This window comes from Myotis daubentonii, chromosome 1 (assembly GCF_963259705.1).
Source record: "Myotis daubentonii chromosome 1, mMyoDau2.1, whole genome shotgun sequence".
In the NCBI taxonomy this organism is placed as follows: domain Eukaryota; kingdom Metazoa; phylum Chordata; class Mammalia; order Chiroptera; family Vespertilionidae; genus Myotis; species Myotis daubentonii.
In genome coordinates this window covers 203,432,576-203,452,976 of record NC_081840.1, presented here as the reverse complement: position 1 = coordinate 203,452,976, position 20,401 = coordinate 203,432,576, and the positions used below count along the sequence as shown (strand labels likewise).

The 20,401-nt window shown below is 40.9% G+C and overlaps 1 protein-coding gene across 3 annotated transcripts in view; it reads right to left on the bottom strand.

Annotated features, from left to right (window-relative positions):
• TEC (tec protein tyrosine kinase) overlaps window positions 1-20,401 on the bottom strand; it is a 118,459-nt gene that overhangs the window by 86,170 nt on the left and 11,888 nt on the right. For 2 of the 3 annotated variants that reach the window (XM_059671751.1, XM_059671753.1), the window contains exon 2: window positions 19,043-19,164. The exons of the other annotated variant lie outside the window; for it this stretch is intronic. In XM_059671751.1, coding sequence (XP_059527734.1) covers window positions 19,043-19,090 — 48 coding nt within the window. In that variant the 5' untranslated portion in view covers window positions 19,091-19,164. The remainder of the gene's footprint in view (window positions 1-19,042; window positions 19,165-20,401) is intronic. 3 annotated transcript variants of the gene reach the window in all.

Genomic DNA, 20,401 nt, shown 5'->3' with positions numbered 1-20,401 from the left:
TCATCATTATTTTTTTAATTCCACTGCTCTTTTCCTAGCTCAGAGCATTATACTCTTGACCACAATAGGAGCTTTCCAACTGATCTTCCTTTCCTCAGGTTATTCACACTACATACCCCTCATTCCCATTGGATAGCTCTTCAAAGACACCAATGGTCATGCCATTTCATTCAACAGAAATCCTCAATGCCTCCCTCAATGTCTCCTCAAAGCCTCCTCCCACCTGCAGGATAGTCAAACTCCTTAGTTTGACACTGGATTGTCTAGAATCTGGCTACTACCTAACATCAAATTTTTATTTCTAGTGTTCCCCATGTATTCTACACCCAGTCAAAATACTGCCCTGGAAAACAGGTCATATGCAAATGTGTAGTTCCCAGCCCAGTGAGTAACACCATAGTTACCGAACGGAAGACTTCTGGAAGTCCTGGAGGATAAGTGGGCGTGGCTCACCTACAGCTCTAGAGGCAAAAGGTCTCAACACCAGGGGCAGGTGATTCCACAAGCTTAAAAGTAGGTTTCATAGAAAGGATTGAAATTCAGAGTGGCAATCATCAAAGGCAATGCAGGATGATGGAGAAAAATCCCAAAGGAAATTGATTTCTAACCCAAAATTCTATACTCGGCCAAACTGGCAATGCAGTGACAAGAGAATAAAGACATCTTTCAAATATGCAAGGCTTAAAATTAAAAAGTTTTACCTCCTATTCAGCCTTCTCAAAAAGCCACTTAAGGATGTACTCTACCAAAAGAAAGAAGTAAGCTACAAAATACATGGAATATAGGAAACAAAGGTTCCAACACAAAACAAAGATAAGGAGAATCTCCCAGATGATGCTGAAGGGAAAACCTAAGATGACATTGAGCAGCAGGCCAAGAGAGCAACTAGGCCAAATTAGATCAAATTAGAAGGTTCATGGAAAGAGTTTTTTTAGGAGATGAACCTAAAGGTATTGAGAGAAGATCTACAGTTAATCAGTAAAATTTTGCCAACTTAAAAAAAAAATAATTCTCTAAAGAAGACGAGATTATTTTCCTCTGGTTTTTTTTTTTTAAGTTTTAATAGACTTTTAGGGGAGAAGAGTAGAGAGCATATATCTTTCCACTGCCATCTTCCAATAATTTTCTGATTCTCAGAGGCAAACATTTTTATTTAAAAAAAAAAACACACATTTGTGTACTGTCACTCTCTAAGTAACTACTTGTGTTGCTACTTGTTGGTTTTTCAATGTTAGGTATGCTCTATTGACTTCCTACTAGTACTATGGAGGATCTAAGTCTTTCATAATGTACTCCCCACCCACACACACAAGAAAATTTCCTGCACTCACTTACCCTCAATATATTTATATGGGTAGTAATATTACTATTTTTTGTTTACATTATGATGTTCTAGATCAGCGGTCACCAACCGATGGTCTGTGGACCACTGGTGGCCCATGAGGTCCGAAAGGTTGGCGACCGCTGCTCTAGATGTATCCTACAGAGCTGAACTCTGTAGAATACTGTGATTATTTTTACTTTCCCTGGAATTGATTTATTTTATTTTTTATATTTGTAATTAAAGTTTTATTACAACACAGCCATACTCAGTTGTTTATATATCGTCTGTAACTGCTTTCACACTACAATGGCAGCGGTGAATAGCTGCAACAGAGACCATATGGTCTGGAAGGTCTTTTTTTTTGTTTTTTTTACTTTATTTTTATTGTTGACACTATTACAGATGTTCCCATCCCTCCCTTTGTCTGCTCCAACCCAGCCCCCACCACCCTCCCCTTCCCTCTGGCCATCACCACACTGTTGTCTGTGTCTATGACAAGAAATAATAAGTGCTGGCAAAGGTGTGGAGAAAAAGGAACCCTTGTTGACTATTGGTGGGAATGTAAATTGGTGCAGCCGCTATGGAAAATAGTATGGAGGTTCCTCAAAAAAATTAAGATTAGCATTACCATATGATCCAGCCATCCCTCTCAAGTACATATACCTGAAAAACGTAAAAGCACTAACTTGAAAAAATTATGCAGCCCTATGTTCATTGCAGCATTATTTATAATAGCCAAGATATGAAAACAACCTAAGTGTCCATCAATGGATGAATGGACAAAGAAGATATGGTATATGAACACAATGGAATATTATGCAGCCATAAAAAAGAACAAAATCTTACCATTTGCAATAGCAAAGATAGACATTGAGGGTATTAAGCTAAGTGAAATAAGTCAGACAAAGAAAGAAAAAATACCATATGATATAACTTTTATATGTGAGTTCTTTAAAAAAAACACACACACAAGCTCAGAGACAGAGACAGGGGTTAGAGCAGGGGTGGGCAAACTTTTTGACTTGAGGGCCACAATGGGTTCTTAAACTGGACCGGAGGGCCGGAACAAAAGCATGGATGGAGTGTTTGTGTGAACTAATATAAATTCAAAGTAAACATCATTACATAAAAGGGCACGGTCTTTTTCTTCAATAGTTTTATTCATTTCAAACGGGCCGGATCCGGCCCGCGGGCTGTAGTTTGCCCACGGCTGGGTTAGAGGGTGGGCAAAATGGGTAAAGGAGGTCAAAAGGTACCAATTTCCAATAATAAAACAAGTAAGTCCTAGAAAGGTAATGTACAGCATGGTGACTATAGTTGATAATACTATACTGCATATTTGAAAGTTGCTGAGAGTAAATCTTAATGTTAACGAGCCTTATTGTGGTGATCATTTTGCAATATATACAAAAATCCAGTCATGTTGCACAACTGAAACTAATATAATGTTATATGTCAATTTACCTCAATCTTTAAAAAATTAAAAATAAATTTTTAAAAGTTTAGAAAACCTAACATTTTAGTCTTTGAGCACCAATATTCTGAAGTAGATCATGGAAATGTCAGTTTCATCCATGAGAAACCCAAGCCACCAAGAATTTATGTTCTCTGTCCAGTGTTACAAATCTGAGTACCAGTCTCATGATTCTCAGTTTCACAGTTTGGCAATTTTAACCAAAAGATCTTAGCACCTCCTTCACCATAAAAGGATAGCTACTAGGGCTGTCCATTCTGGTCTCTACACCTTTCACAGTACTGTATTTTTAATCAAGAGAACAGAAGTACTGCCCTGGTCGGGTGGCTCAGTTGGTTAGAGCGTCGTCCCATACACAAAAGCTTGTGGGTTTATTCCTGGTCAGGGCACATACCTAGGTTTCAGGTTCAATCCCTGGTCAGGGTGTGTGCAGAATGTTAACTGATCAACGTTTCTCTCTCACATCAATGTTTCTCTTGCTCCCTATCTATCTATCTATCTATCTCTATCTCTATCTCTATCTCTATCTCTATCTCTATCTCTATCTCTATCTCTATGTCTATCTCTATCTCCCTTCCTCCTTCCCTCTATCCATCCCTTCCTGCCTCCCTTCCTCTCTCTCTAAAAAATATGTCCTCAGGTGAAGATTTTAAAAAAGAGAGAAGAGAGGTGCTAACCAGTAAAGGTAGTCAGAGACAGATGAAAACAAAAGTAATTTGCGTTACCAAATGATAGCTTGGTAAGGGGTTCAGTAAATAAGAAACAAACATCCTACTTATCAGGGTAGGGGAATGATAAACTCCTTAAAGGAAGGAGCAGAGTGATTGGAGGTTGTTGAAATTCACACCATTTAGGTTGAGCCATGTAAAATTGTCATTACCCAGCACTATTTTATCTACAAAATCAGCCATATCATATAATTCAATCTAACACTTGGTTATGCCCTAAGATCAATAGAGTTTAGTTAAAACCCTGTTTCAGAACTTCTACACCAGAACGCATAACCTTTATACATCTCATCATAGGTTTATGACAAAGTTAGCGTCTGTTCCCAATGTTAAGAAATCCAGCATAAATAAACATCAGACTGATGTTTATCTGAGAAACCAAATACTGTAGATTATATTTCCGTTCAAAGGCACCTAAAATGGGTAGCTATTATATCAGAACAACTCTAACCATGCTCTCTCCTGCAATGTATACTCTCAGCTTAAACTCAATTTCCTTTTGTAAAAGCAGAATTAAGTAACAGAAATACATGCAAAAAAAAAAAAAAAGTATTAGGCTGATTTCTATCAGAATAAATGGTACATTCTAAGCTCCCCATTTAAGATCATGAAGTGAAGCTACAGCCTTTCTAATCTATTGAACAAAGGCACCCATTCCGCCAGTTGATATGTAGTAGGTTACAAAGTTTTGATTGTTTGTTGACCTACTGAAGCTGAACTGGTGAGGAATTCAAGAATCAAGCTATCGAATGTCCATCAATAGACAAATGGATAAAAAAGCTGTGGTGCATTTTTACCAGGAAACATTACTCAGCCATAAAAAAGAACGAAATCTTGCCATTTACAACACAGATGGACCTAAAGGAAATTATGCAAGTGAAATAAATTAGACAGAGAAAGACAAATAACAAATGGTTCCACTTGTACGTGGAATCTAAAAACAAACACACACACAAAATAAACAAAACAGAAACAAACTTATAATCACAAAGAACATTTTGATAAGGTGATTGGGGTGGGGGGTAGTAAAAGAAGGAAAGGGATTAATACATACAATTGCCAATTATAAAAATAGTCACAGGGAGCCCTGACCGGTTTGGCTCAGTGGATAGAGCGTCGGCCTGTGGACTGAAGGGTCCCGGGTTCGATTCCGGCCAAGGGCACGTACCTTGGTGGCGGGCACATACCCAGTGGGGGGTGTGCAGGAGGCAGCTGATCGATGTTCCTCTCTCATCGATGTTTCTAACTCTCTATCCCTCTCCCTTCCTCTCTGTAAAAAATCAATAAAATATATTTAAAAAAGAATAGTCACAGGGATGTAAAGTACTGCACAGGGAATATAGTCAGTATTATTGTAATAACTGTGTGTGTAGCAGATGGAACCAGACTTACTGGGGTGATCACTTTATAGGTTATAGAAATGTCTAATCACTATGCTGTATTATGCCCTAAGGTCAGTAGAGTTTAGTTAAAGCCCCCTGTTTCAGAACTTCTACTTCTACCTAAACTGAAACTAATATTATATGTCAATGGTAACTGAAAAATAAATGTTATTTTTTTTAAATATCTAGTAAAACCCTTACCTAAAGAGAAGACAAAAGGCCAAAGTTACAGAGACCAGCTGACTTATCTCTCCTGGTAATGTACCCTGGACCCCAGCTCACTACCATACGGTGGGTGATTGGACTAAAGAGGCAAGTGAACCTGGAAGCAGACCGAGAAGTGCTGCACTGAGAAGAGCTGTTCCGTGTTGTCCATATGACACAGGTATACACGCAGACACAGCAGGTGCTCTTTAACACAGGCTTGGGTCCTACACTGAAGTTCCCCTCTGTGGTCTGCGGCTGCAACTGGGGCTGGGAACCTCACCATTTACAAAAAGGAAGTAAAAAAGAGTAATAAATGGAGGGAAATGTTTTAGAAAATAAACCGCGTGCAATACTTCCAAGAATCAACACATATACTCACTATACTAGAGATTCATAGTTAAACGGTTCTAGAGAGAAGCAAAAGTCATCGTAACATAAAAACGTTCATTTACCAACTGACCACATAGGCCCCAAGCAAATATCCCTTTCACATTACTAGGTTCTCCTTTGCTGGTCTTTATCCCTCACTGAATAAGAGATGCAACAGTCAACAATACAGGTGCCAATGAACTAGCAAATAGTCAAAAGATGAGGATCAAGACGTCAGTGAGGGCGATACTGGAGAACTGCTCAATCACACTCAAAAATAACACAATAGAGGTGTCAAAACAGAATACAGAGTGATTTACAATCAAAATAGTAAGATACCCTGTACAAGAGTGCTCTTTGCTCCCTTTTCCACACACACACACCCCAATCCATTCTCCCTTCTCCCTGGACATATGGACTAGAGATGATATCCCCTATCCTTCTTTGCAGTTAGGTGTGGCCATCTAAGTTAAAGCCTATTAAAGAACAAAATTCAATTGAGTACATTTGGATATTTCATTGGCTTTATTTAGTGATTCATGAATTGGGCAGTATCCCATCTAGCAACCAGAAGGGCGCTCCAATGAGCTGTACAAAATAGAAGGTTTTTAAGGCCAAAAAAAAGTGTAGGACTAAGAAATTAAGTGGAGTGTTTCAGGCAAGGACAGCTTCCATAAGGAGAATGCTGGGGTTTTATCAAACAGACTAGTGGCCTGGTGCATGAAATTTGTGCACATTAAAAGGGAATTAGAGGAATTATTTTAATATTGCTATTTGCCCTTTCTCTATAATAGAAGTGTCAGAGATGAAAGAAAATTAGTAAAATGTATATGAAAATCTTCCTCCTGTCAGAGTCTGGGGCGCACCGCAGGACCCAGAGTCAAGTCCCCACCCACCGGCGCACACCTCGAAATCACACGAGACCCAGACCCAGCCGGCTCCACCCCTGTCAAGCCCCTCAGGGCAGGGGGGCGCAGCCTCAGGTCCTCCAGCCACGGCGCTGGGGTGGGGGGTGTGGCCTCAGGTCCCCCAGCGCAGCCTCAGGTCTCCCAGCCCTGGCACGAGGGCCCAAGGGTGCGAGGGCATGACGACCATTTGCATATTAGCTCTTTATTATATAGGATTACCTCACTAGTTTTGATCAGGAGATTCCACTCCTGGGAGAGTGGAACTGCAGGTAAGCTAGTTATTACGTTTTGGTTTGGTCACGTAGCTTAAATTATTTCTTTCCTTCACAAGCCAAAGAGATATGTGCAGAATTGAGATGTGGATCATCTTCAATTTAAAGACAAGTGACTTTCCCTGGGTTTAGAGCATTTTCCACCCTCCCACCAGCTGGAACGTACACACGGCAAACTCAACTTTCCTTCTGCATTACAGGCAACACCCAAATGAGCCAAAGAAAGGAGAAGGAATGACATGGAACCAGAACCTGGTCTTTGAATGACCCCATGGAGCAGAGCTGCCCCACCAGCCTAGACATTGTAAGAAATAAACACACTTCCACCTTATTTTTGAAATGACATATAATTGTTCTTTGTTATAGTGCCTTAACCTTTATTCTACCTAGTAGACCACACCCATGCAAAAACTGATTAAGCTTTCTACTGCTTTTGAATAAAATGGCCCTCTTTAGATTGTGCTGACAAATTCAAATGAAGTGAAGGAAGTAAAAGTTTATCATGCACTTCCATCAGAAAAACTATCTCAAGAAAACAATTAATACTTGATTCACTCTTTGTTCTAAGAGTTAGCAAGTATAATCTAAGCGGTGCCATATGGAGATAAAATAAACATGTTAAAGTCTGAATCATACTGGGCTTTTCTTTTCTCCTACTACTTACTCTGATAGTTAAGTGGATTCACTTTAAGTGACAATATTCTGGCACTAATTCTCCCCAGATGTGGGAATTTCTGACATGAAACAAATATTTCTCTTTTTGCTTCATGCTATTTCAAAGGGAAACGATAACCATTGAAAACAGGCATAAATAGCAAGTATCTCAAGTGAGTAAACTACCTTTTACTAGAAGAAAACATGAGAATAAAGAAAAGTAATTTGGAAATTATATATAAAATAAGCAAATGCCTATATGTGTGCCTTGACTGCAGTATTCGAAGTTGTTTTTAATGAGGAACATATGTCTATGTCAACGTATTTTTTCCTTCTGGTTTTTAAAACAGGAATAGGGAATCCAAGTCATCATTGCATTCAACTGTTTTACAGAATGAGAAACCTTTTGAACAAAATAGTTCAAGAACAAAAAGAGTGACTGAGGGGAGAACCAAGATGGCGGCATAGGTTAACGCCGGAGTTTGCTGCTTTGAACAACTACTTCAAAAGTGAAACCAAAAAACGGAAGGGACATCACCCAGAACCACAGGAACGCTGGCTGAGTGGAAGTCCTACAACTAGGAGGAAAGAGAAACTCTCACGGACACTCAGAGGAGGCGCGGTGCTGAAGTCAAATTCTGAGGTGCGGAGTGCGCGGAGCGGGCTGGCGGCGGAGGGCGCGGTTGTTGTTTTCAATCGGGAGGGAGTCGCAGACTCTGAGCTCCAGATCCGGGCGAGTCTTTAGGGACCCAGACTCAAACGGGAGAAGCGGGACTGTCTGGCTTCGGTCAGAGCGAGTGCAGCTTTCTCTCCGAGCTTTGCAGCGGGTGCTGGGACTCAGAGAGGCAGAGCCCCTTGGGACAGGACTGAGAGCCGCCATAACTGCTCTCTCCGGCCCACCCTGTTGATCCTGTGCGACCCGCCCCGCCCAAGCCCTGCACAGAGGCATTTGCCGGATAGCCTCAGGCAAAGGCTAGATTAGCACCTCCCTAGAGGACAGAAGTTCTCTCACTGCTGACACAGCTGATTCTCATAGCCACTTGGCCTGGAGGTCAAACCCTCCCTGGAATTAGCTACAACAATCAAGATTTATCTATAAGACTGCGAACAAAGACCACTAGGGGGTGCACCAAGGAAGCATAACAAAATGTGGAGACAAAGAAACAGGACAAAATTGTCAATGGAAGAAATAGAGTTCAGAACCACACTTTTAAGGTCTCTCAAGAACTGTTTAGAAGCTGCCGATAAACTTAATGAGATCTACACGAAAACTAATAAGACCCTCGATCTTATATTGGGGAACCAACTAGAAATTAAGCACACACGGACTGAAATAACGAATATTATACAGACGCCTGACAGCAGACCAGAGGAGCGCAAGAATCAAGTCAATGATTTGAAATGCGAGGAAGCAAAAAACATCCAACCGGAAAAGCAAAATGAAAAAAGAATCCAAAAATGCGAGGATAGTGTAAGGAGCCTCTGGGACAGCTTCAAGCGTACCAACATCAGAATTATAGGGGTGCCAGAAGATGAGAGAGAGCAAGATATTGAAAACCTATTTGAAGAAATAATGACAGAAAACTTCCCCCACCTGGTGAAAGAAATGGACTTACAGGTCCAAGAAGCGCCGAGAACCCCAAACAAAAGGAATCCAAAGAGGACCACACCAAGACACATCATAATTAAAATGCCAAGAGCAAAAGATAAAGAGAGAATCTTAAAAACAGCAAGAGAAAGAAACTCAGTTACCTACAAGGGAATACCCATACGACTGTCAGCTGATTTCTCAACAGAAACTTTGCAGGCCAGAAGGGAGTGGCAAGAAATATTCAAAGTGATGAATACCAAGAACCTACAACCAAGATTACTTTATCCAGCAAAGCTATCATTCAGAATTGAAGGTCAGATAAAGAGCTTCACAGATAAGGAAAAGCTAAAGGAGTTCATCACCACCAAACCAGGATTATATGAAATGCTGAAAGGTATCCTTTAAGAAGAGGAAGAGGAAGAAAAAGGTAAAGATACAAATTATGAACAACAAATATGCATCTATCAACAAGTGAATCTAAGAATCAAGTGAATAAATAATCTGATGAACAGAATGAATTGGTGATTATAATAGAATCAGGGACATAGAAACAGAATGGACTGACTATTCTTGGGGGGGAAAGGGGTGTGGGAGATGTGGGAAGAGACTGGACAAAAATCGTGCACCTATGGATGAGGACAGTGGGTGGGGAGTGAGGGCGGAGGGTGGGGCGGGAACTGGGAGGAGGGGAGTTATGGGGGGAAAAAAAAAGGAACAAATGTAATAATCTGAACAATAAAGATTTAATTAAAAAAAAAAAAAAAGAGTGACTGAGGAGGATTCGATGAAATTTAAAAGTCCTGAGACAGCTCAACTAGCTGAAACGTATGATGAGACACTGTGGCAACCTGAACACTAGCTGGATATTGATGCCATTAAGTGTTTTTTGTAACATTTGTTTCCTAATATTAAGATTTGATGATATCAAGATAGTGTTGAGCCCTGGCTGGTATCTCAGTGGTTAGAGCATTGGCCTGCAGACCTAAGAGTCACAGGTTCAATTCCAGGTCAAGGTCATGTACCTTGGCTGCAGGTTCCCCAGCCCCAGTAGGAGTGCTTGCGGTAGGCAACCAACCTATGTGTTTTTCTTCATCAATATCTCTCTCTCTCTCTCTCTCTCTCTCTACCCCCCCCCCAACTCCTCCCTCCTTTCCACTCTCTCTAGAAATCAATGGAAAAAATATTCTCAGATGAAAATTTTTTTAAAAAAAGGTAGTGTTATACCCTAGCTGGTTTGGCTCAGTAGCTAGAGTGTCAGCCTACGGACTGAAGGGTCCCAGGTTCGATTCCAGTCAAGGGCACATGCCCGGGTTGCTGGCTACATCCCCAGTAGGAGGCGTGCAGGAAGCAGCCAATCAATGATTCTCTCTCATCATTGATGTTTCTATCTCTCTCTCCCTCTCCCTTCCTCTCTGAAATCAATTTTTAAAAAAAAATTTTTTTAAAGATAATGTTGGGTTGTTTTAGAGCAGTTGTTCTCAACCTTCTGGCCGTTTAAATACAGTTCCTCATGTTGTGACCCAACCACAAAGTTATTTTCGTTGCTACTTCATAACTGTAATGTTGCTACTGTTATGAATCGTAATGTAAATATCTGATATGCAGGATGGTCTTAGGCGACCCCTGTGAAAGGGTCGTTCGACTGCCAAAGGGGTCGCGACCCACAGGTTGAGAACCGCTGTTTTAGCGTTTTTTGAGTGTGATAATAGTATTGTGTATTTTTAAGAGTTCTTCTTTTGCAGCTACATACTGAAAATTTTAGAGGTAAAATAATGCCTGTGATTTGCTTCATAATTGGTAAGGGGTATGTGGGTGTACAGACAAAATAAAATTGTTCTTGAGTTGATAACTAGTGAAGCTAAGTGATAGATACAGGGGTTCATTATACTACCCTATTTTTGTTTAAGTTTGAAATTTTCCATAACAAAAAACTTTAAAATATGTCTAAGGGTTTTCCTTTAAATGGTTTTCCATGTCCCTGTCATCCAACACTTTAGAACTGGTAAGAAAAAAAATAGAAAAAGTTGAACGAAGGAAGACAAGGGGCGAGGGGACCAAGGCAGACCAGTGAAAGTAAATGAAGGCGGGTGAGCTCTCCTTTACGAGAGTGTCTTCCTCAAGGATGGACTTGCCACCCCACCTCGCTCATCAGGAAAGCTCTTCCAAAGATTCCTTGCGTCAACTGAGCCACAGAATAATGTAATGTGCTACTATCTCTTCTTGGACAGGCAGGAATTTGTATCTCTAGCAAAATAAAATCACAGTCTATGGGACATTTGTCCTTTTTGTAACTCCTCCCTTCCCTTTATTTCCTTTCCTTTCCCCTGTTCAAATTTCATGGAAGAAGAAGTTTGCTTTTCAAATTTACAGCATGATGAAAAGAAAATTCTGCGCAGGCTAACAAAGTACCAAGGCACAGTAGGTAGTTGGGTAAAGTGCATATATTCAAATTGCAGTCTTTTAATAAAAGAATCATTAACAAGATCACCAAAGGTAACCAGCATAACTGAAACCACACAGCATAGTAAAACAAGGAGGCAAATTTGGCCAGAAAAAATAGTTAACCTTACTTCTAAGGTTTGTGGAGCTCAGTTATTAAAGAGCTGTTATATACAGGATCTCTAAGGGGGGGAAAATAAACTGACAAAAATAGTAAAATCATGGATATAAAGCAAATAAAAAGGTGTAGCTGCTGCCTAGTTCTTTTGGACGCTCACTCTTAGAGCCCAGCTACCATAGTGAGAGAAGCTTGCGCCAAATGGAAAAGCCAGATATAGGTGCACCAGCGGAGAATTCCACTGAGCTCAGCCTTCGAGTCATCCCAGCCTAGGAGCCAGACATATAAGGGAGAAAATTTTCAGGGGATTCTAGCCCCAGGTTGTCTGAGTCACACCCAGCTATCAAGATGTCTAAGATAAGGGCATAGACATTGTGGAGTAGACACCTTGTGCTGTCCAATCCTTATAGATTCTATGAGTGTGATAAAATGGTGGTTGCTGTTGTGTGCCTTTAAGTGGAAGGCGGTTTGTTACGTAGCAACAGATAACTGAGACATATAATTCTATATAATTTTGCTGTTATTGTTTGTATTTTTTTACATAAAGATTGTTAAATTAAATTTATTGGGGTGACACTGGTTTACAGGATTATATAGGTTTCAAGTGTACATTTCTATGATACATGATCTGCATATTGCATTGTGTGCCCACCACCCAAAGTCAAATGATCTTCTGTCACCTTACATTTGGTCCCCTTTATCCTTTACTAGGGGCCCAGTGTGTGTCCCTCAGCCCAGCCTGCACCCTCTACAATCTGGGACCCCTCGGGGGATGTCCGACTGCCGGCAGTCAGACATCCCTTTCACAATCCGGGACTGCTGGCTCCCAACCACTTGCCTGCCTGTCTGCCTGATTGCCCCTGACCGCTTCTGCCTGCCAACCTGATCACCCCCTAACCACTCTCCTGCCAGCCTGATCGACGCCTAACTGCTCCCTTGCCTGCCCAATTGCCCCCAACTGCCCTCCCCTGCTGGCCTGATCGCCCCCAACTTCCCTCCCCTGCCAGCCCGGTCGCCCCCAACTGCCCTCCTCTGCCAGCCCGGTCGCCCCCAACTGCCCTCTCCTGCAGCCCTGACCACCCCCAACTGCCCTCCCCTGCAGACCTGGTTGCCCCCAACTGCCCTCCCCTGTAGGACTGACCACTCACAACTGCCCTCCCCTGCCGGCCATCCTGTGGCCACATGGGGGCAGCCATCTTCTACGAGGTTCATGATGGTCAATTTGCATATTACCTCTTTATTATATAGGATTACTCCCCCTGTGATAACCACCATACTGTTGTGTGTCTATGACTTTCAGTTTTATCCCTACATATGAGTGAAATCATAGTTCTTAACTTTTTCTGTCTGACTTATTTTGCTTAGGATGATATTCTCAAAGTCCATCCATGTTGTCGCAAATGTAAAGTATTTCATCTTTTCCTATGGCTGAGCAGTATTCCATAGCATATATGTACCACATCTTCTTTACCCAATCATCTATCCAAGGACACTTGGGTTGTTTCCATGTCTTGGCCACCATGAATAATGCTGCAATGAACATAGGGTACATATATCTTTGCAAATAAATGTTTTCAAATTTTTCAGGTAGATAACCAGAAGGAGGGTTGCTAGATCATATGATAACACTATCTATTTTGGGGGGACCCTCCATACTGTTTTCCATAATGGCTATACCAGTTTACATTCCCACCAGCAGTGAATGAGGGTTCCTTTTTCTCTACAACCTCTCCAACACTAATTACTTCTCTTGTTGATAACAGCCATTCTAACAAGTAATACAGATTTAATGCAATCCCCATCAAAATCCCAATAACATTCTTTAAAGAAATAGAACAAAAAATCATCAGATTTGTACGAAACCACAAAAGACCCCGAAGAACCAAAGCAATCCTCAAAAATAAAGAACAAAGCCAGAGATATCACACTACCTGACTTCAAATTATACTACTGAGAAACAATAATGAAAACAGCATATTAAGGCTGAGAGAACCAAGATGGCGGCATAGGTTAACGCCGGAGTTTGCTGCTTTGAACAACTACTTCAAAAGTGAAACTAAAACACGGAACGGACATCACCCAGAACCACAGGAACGCTGGCTGAGTGGAAGTCCTACAACTAGGAGGAAAGAGAAACGCATACGGACACTCAGAGGAGGCGCAGTGCTGAAGTCAAATTCTGAGGTGCGGAGTGCGCGGAGCGGGCTGGCGGCGGAGGGCGCGGTTGTTGTTTTCAATCGGGAGGGAGTCCCAAACTCTGAGCTCCAGATACAGGCGAGTCTTTAGGGACCCAGACTCAAACGGGAGAAGCGGGACTGTCTGGCTTCAGTCAGAGCGAGTGCAGCTTTCTCTCCCAGCTTTGCAGCAGGTGCTGGGACTCGGAGAGGCGGAGCCCCTGGGGACAGGACTGAGAGCCACCATAACTGCTCTCTCCGGCCCACCCTGTTGATCCTGTGCGACCCGCCCTGCCCAAGCCCTGCACAGAGGCATTTGCCGGATAGCCTCAGGCAAAGGCTAGATTAGCACCTCCCTAGAGGACAGAAGTTCTCTCACTGCTGACACAGCTGATTCTCATAGCCACTTGGCCTGGAGGTCAAACCCTCCCTGGAATTAGCTACAACAATCAAGATTTATCTATAAGACTGCGAACAAAGACCACTAGGGGGTGCACCAAGGAAGCATAACAAAATGCGGAGACAAAGAAACAGGACAAAATTGTCAATGGAAGAAATAGAGTTCAGAACCACACTTTTAAGGTCTCTCAAGAACTGTTTAGAAGCTGCCGATAAACTTAATGAGATTTACACGAAAACTAATAAGACCCTCGATCTTATATTGGGGAACCAACTAGAAATTAAGCACACACGGACTGAAATAATGAATATTATACAGACGCCCGACAGCAAACCAGAGGCGCGCAAGAATCAAGTCAATGATTTGAAATGCGAGGAAGCAAAAAACATCCAACCGGAAAAGCAAAATGAAAAAAGAATCCAAAAATGCGAGGATAGTGTAAGGAGCCTCTGGGACAGCTTCAAGCGTACCAACATCAGAATTATAGGGGTGCCAGAAGATGAGAGAGAGCAAGATATTGAAAACCTATTTGAAGAAATAATGACAGAAAACTTCCCCCACATGGTGAAAGAAATGGACTTACAGGTCCAAGAAGCGCGGAGAACCCCAAACAAAAGGAATCCAAAGAGGACTACACCAAGACACATCATAATTAAAATGCCAAGAGCAAAAGATAAAGAGAGAATCTTAAAAACAGCAAGAGAAAGAAACTCAGTTACCTACAAGGGAATACCCATACGACTGTCAGCTGATTTCTCAACAGAAACTTTGCAGGCCAGAAGGGAGTGGCAAGAAATATTCAAAGTGATGAATACCAAGAACCTACAACCAAGATTACTTTATCCAGCAAAGCTATCATTCAGAATTGAAGGTCAGATAAAGAGCTTCACAGATAAGGAAAAGCTAAAGGAGTTCATCACCACCAAACCAGGATTATATGAAATGCTGAAAGGTATCCTTTAAGAAGAGGAAGAGGAAGAAAAAGGTAAAGATACAAATTATGAACAACAAATATGCATCTATCAACAAGTGAATCTAAGAATCAAGTGAATAAATAATCTGATGAACAGAATGAACTGTTGATTATAATAGAATCAGGGACATAGAAAGGGAATGGACTGACTATTCTTGAGGGGGAAAGGGGTGTGGGAGATGTGGGAAGAGACTGGACAAAAATCGTCCACCTATGGATGAGGACAGTGGGTGGGGAGTGAGGGCGGAGGGTGGGGCGGGAACTGGGAGGAGGGGAGTTATGGGGGGGGGGAAAGGAACAAATGTAATAATCTGAACAATAAAGATTTAATTAAAAAAAAAAAAAAAAAAAAAAGAAAACAGCATGGTATTGGCAGAAAATGGAACACACAGACCAATGGAACAAAATTGAGGGTCCAGAAATAAAACCACATGTATATGGGCAAATAATTTTTGACAAAGGAGCCAAAAACACACAATGGAGAAAAGAAAGCCTCTTCAATAACCGGTGCTGGGAAAATTGAAAAGCCACATGCAAAAGAATGAAACTAGACTACAATTTGTCCCCATGTACAAAAATTAATTACAAATGGATCAAAGATCCAAATATAAGACCTGTAACAATAAATTACAGTAAAGAAAACATAGGTACCAAACTTATGAAACTTTATCTTAGAGAAGAGTTTATGAATTTGACCCCAAAGGCAAGGGAAGTAAAGGCAAAAATAAATCAGTGGAACTATATCAAACTAAAAAGTTTCTATGTCATTCTTGACCATCCCATTCTCATTTCATTCGTCTCCAATCCCTGTCAACCTCTTCCTTCACTTAAATGTTTCCTCTTCTCCCCTCACCCATCTTTTCACATTTTCAGTTCAATGGTTGGATGGAATGAAAGGAGAATCAGGGATAATGGGGTTTCTTTTTGGAATGACAGAAATCTTCTGGAATCAGATAATGGTAATGACTGCACAACACTGTAAATATACTAAAAACTACCAGATTGTACTCTTGAAAATGGTTCAAATGGTGAGTTTTCATAAAACTTATTTTCAATTAATTTAACAAAAATACATGTACAACATGTAAAATATATATATATATATATATATATATATATATATATTTATATATATTTTTTTAAATTAAAAGAAAAAATAGAAAGCAGAAAACAAAAGGCAGGGGGGGAAAAACAGAGTGGAACCAAAGCTTATGTTGGGGGCAGTTCTCACATCCGTGCACAAGACATAATTGAATATAATCAAAATTAGCCTTGAATATTCCACAGGAGACACAGGCCACAACTGGAGACTGACACACACTCTCTCTCTCTCTCTCTGCAATAAATGTGGTTCTCAGTTCACAGTATGAATTGCACAAATAGACACATATTTTAAAGGGGTGAAATAGCAAACCAGATTTAAAGCAATTGAACAAAAATCTTCCAAGGCTGTTAAGACATTGTAAGACAGGGTAGTGCATTTTTTCACACCACCATCCTTACGACCGTACAGAACACGTACCCCAGAAGGGTTGATAAGTATAGTTAAATACCACCAAATGTTCACTTAAACTTACACAAAATACATTTTAAATTACCATTTATTTAATACATTTGCTTTACATTACCCTTTAAAATTGAAGTTTCACTGGCTTTAAAAACACATAAAAGCAACATTTCTATCACTCTGCTGAAATTCTAGAATGCGTGCCTTGTCTAGGTCCTACTGAATTACATTAGCCAACCAGCCTGAAGTCTGCTAGTCTATGCAAAAATGGAATTACCCGCATTGCTGGGTGCAATTGGTGCTTTATATTGATCAAACGTCAAGTCATACTGGTATAAAACCTGGACAAGGAAGTGGCACATTAATTCACATTCCCTTCTTAGCTCTGCTCAGAACCTGCCCAACTTGCTAGCCATATCAAAATCTAAGAAACTGAATTTACCAGTTTCACCATCATCATAAGAAACACTAAGCACCACCTACAGAGCAGAGTGATTCCAAAACGGTACCTACTCCAGAATAGTAGCTGAGTAAGCCTAACACAGAGGCACTCAACCTGCCCAGTGTGACAACAAAACTCATACTAATATACTGGTATGTCCCAATCCTTGCTGGTGGCTGAAATTGTTCAAATGGTGGATATATCCTTTCATTATTACATGCCCAGTCATAAGCCATTCCCTTGACCCACATTCACCTCCAAATACCAAGTCACTTCTGTTTCCCTTTGCAGCACAAGCTCTTGAAAAATGGAATTAGGATTGCTGTCCCTGCTTCTCATCATGTGCTTTCCTCCAAACACTCCAGTTGGAGTTCTATCTCCAGCATTCCACTATGGCCGTCACCAAGGACCTCCTTCTTACCAAACCCACTGATCATTTCTCTGTTATTTTACTTGACCTCAGTTCTTATCTTACTTAACACAACTGACCATCCTCTCTTTGAAATGCGTAACTTTTCTAAGTTCTCTGTGACACCAAGTTTCCTGGATTTTTCTCTGATGTTAGAGGCTGTATCTTATCTTCTCAGTCCCATTTATTGGCTTCTATTTTTCTGCTTTACTTATAAACACTGGTGTGTACCAGGGCTCTATCCTGGGCTTGCTTTGCTTCTTCATTTCTATATTCTTCTCAGGAGTGACCTCATCCAATTCCATGGTTTGAAATACCATCTAGAGGTTGATAACTCTGAAATCTACATCTTCAGCCCTGTCCCCAAGAACCTCAGATTTATATATCCAATTGCAAACCTAGCATCTTTATTTGAATTTCAACAGGTATCTCAAACATAACATGGCTAAAACGGAACTCTAGATACTGCCTTAACACTTGTTCTTTACCTACTTTTTACCATCTGAGTAAATGGTCTCACACCTCTCCACTGCTCAGCCAACATTTTAAGAGTTATCTTTGATTTATTCCTCTCTTTCATACTTCAAATCTAATCCATCAACACATTCTTTGGACTGTACCTCCAAAATATTATGACCCTGAATATTCAAGTCTCTACTTCACTCTTTTCCCATTACACAATAGGTTGATTATACTACTGGCCCTGCTTTTTTATACCTCCCTGTATCTTTTCACATTCTTTATTCCTGCCCTTGAGCAATGCCCTTCCACACTAACTGTGGGTAAACCATATCACTTTCTTGGACCAATGGGATAGCAGCAAACTTAACACAAGTTAAGGCTTAAAAATCTGCCTACTTGTTTGTACTTTTTCTCTTACTTTTTTGTGATGACCATGAGTATATGACCCGGCTAGCCTATTAGAGAGATGTAACATAAACACAGAGGAGAGCAGAGTTGTACCGGCCATCTCAGCTGAGGTCATCAGTCAACAGCCATCTGGCCCTCCAAATACATCAAAGACCCCAGCAACATCACAGAGCTGCCTACCTGACCTACATTTGATTAGAGACACATGGGCAAGACCAGTCACAATCAGCTGAGCCTGGTCCAGGTCAGCAGAACTACCCAGACATCCCATCAACTCATGAACAAAAATAAATCCTTATGTCTATACACCACTGAGTTTATGGGGATGTTTGTTACTTGGCATTAATGGGGCAATTAATTGACATAGCCACCATCATCCCTTGTCAGGACTATTGCAATATCCTCCTAAAGGTCTCACTATTTCTTTCCTTATCTTCTTATAATCCTTCCTCCATTTCATCAATCAACACAAACTTAAAAAACATAAATCAGTTCATGTCCTAAGTCCTCCAATGGTTTCCTCGCACCTAGACTAAAACCCAATTTCTGTAACCTAGCATAACACCTACTGGTATTAAGAGTTCTTCTTTTGGAGCTACATACTGAAAATCTTAGAGGTAAAATAATGCCTTTGATTTGCTTTATACTCTGGGAAGGGTATTTCAAATTGTCCCTTCTCACCAAAAATAGAATGAGCATAGGACCTAGAACCAAATGAGCTGGGGTTCTGCCTCTGGTTCTGCCCCTAACTAGATGGGTGACTTTGGGCCAAGTAACCAACTCCTGAGGCCTAAAAGTTACCTTGTCATCAGCTATGTCTATGCCGAAGGCGGGGGGTGCAGGAAACATTCTTCAAAGAGGTGGAGGCACTGGGGTAACATGGAGACACGGAGGCAGAGAGACAGGCAGCCAATCACTCCATTCTGTTCCAAAGCACAAACAAGAATATCTAAACACCTTAACTCAAGGTTTCCCAAACTGTGCTTCCCAGAACCTGTCAGATGATACCAGACTGCAATCTCCTAAAGGCCGAGGCACTGACTGATTTTATTCTCTCCTGTGGGACCAGTGGCCAGCACAGTGCCAAAAACATGCTATCATAATATGTGCTTACCACATGCTTGCTGAATGAATGAATAAAGATATTCAGGTAAAGCTGGGTTAAACAATGTCAAACTGGTTTCTTGTGTGCATTTCTGAGCCTTTGATACATGAATAGACTCTGTGAATCATACAGAATGCAGTTTCCCAACCTCACTTGATCACAGAACTTGTTCTATTTCCCTTGAACCTTAATATCTCCAGTAGTTGTAGTATTCTATAAAACAGTTTGAGAAACATCTTAAGCTTACATAATTTAAGTCCTTTTTACCATCATGAAATGCAGTTTCTTATCTTTATGCATAAGGTAATTAAAAGGCCAACTAATTTGATTCCTATCTACTATGCAGCTGTTTTCTCCCAGCATCCTACATCTTCACATCTCCCATCTCCAGGCAGGGCCTCAATCTCTCCCATCTCCTAAGCAGGAGGTGTCTAGTCAGGTTTCTCAACTCTGCTCCCTGCCCCCTTACAACCAGTCTGTTCTGAAAATCCTCACACCTCTTCTTCCACTACTGTTCCTCTCAACCTCACAGGCATTATTTTACTTCTATATTATGAACTTCCTTAAGCTGTTTTAATTACTCCCCTTCTCCCTTGACAATCAACCCAGCAAAGTTCTGATCTTGTCATTTACAATATCATCCCGCCTCTGAAAAGTTTTCAAAGTACTTCTTCTCCCTTTTGTAGTAAAGTCTGTTTCTTCCTTTGCATTCTCCACATTGAACCCTTAGGATCACGCCTTAATTTTAAGTAAATATAATCATGTCATATTCCTCTTCCCTTCCTACCACCTATTTCCAAGTGCTCAAGCAAGTAAATACACGGACATTTTCCTATCTCCATGCTTTTGCTTGAGTTGTTCTCTCTGCCTAAAAGAGCACCTGTTGAAATCCTATTCATTTCTTTAAGGTCCTGATCACAAGTGATCTCTTTTATGAAGTCTCCTTTATTTTCCACTCCTACCGCAATTAGTTACTCCCTTCTACTACCCCCAGGCAACTGCACCACTCATCTTAGACATATAAAGTTAGCCGTAGGGATGCAGAGATGGCAGAG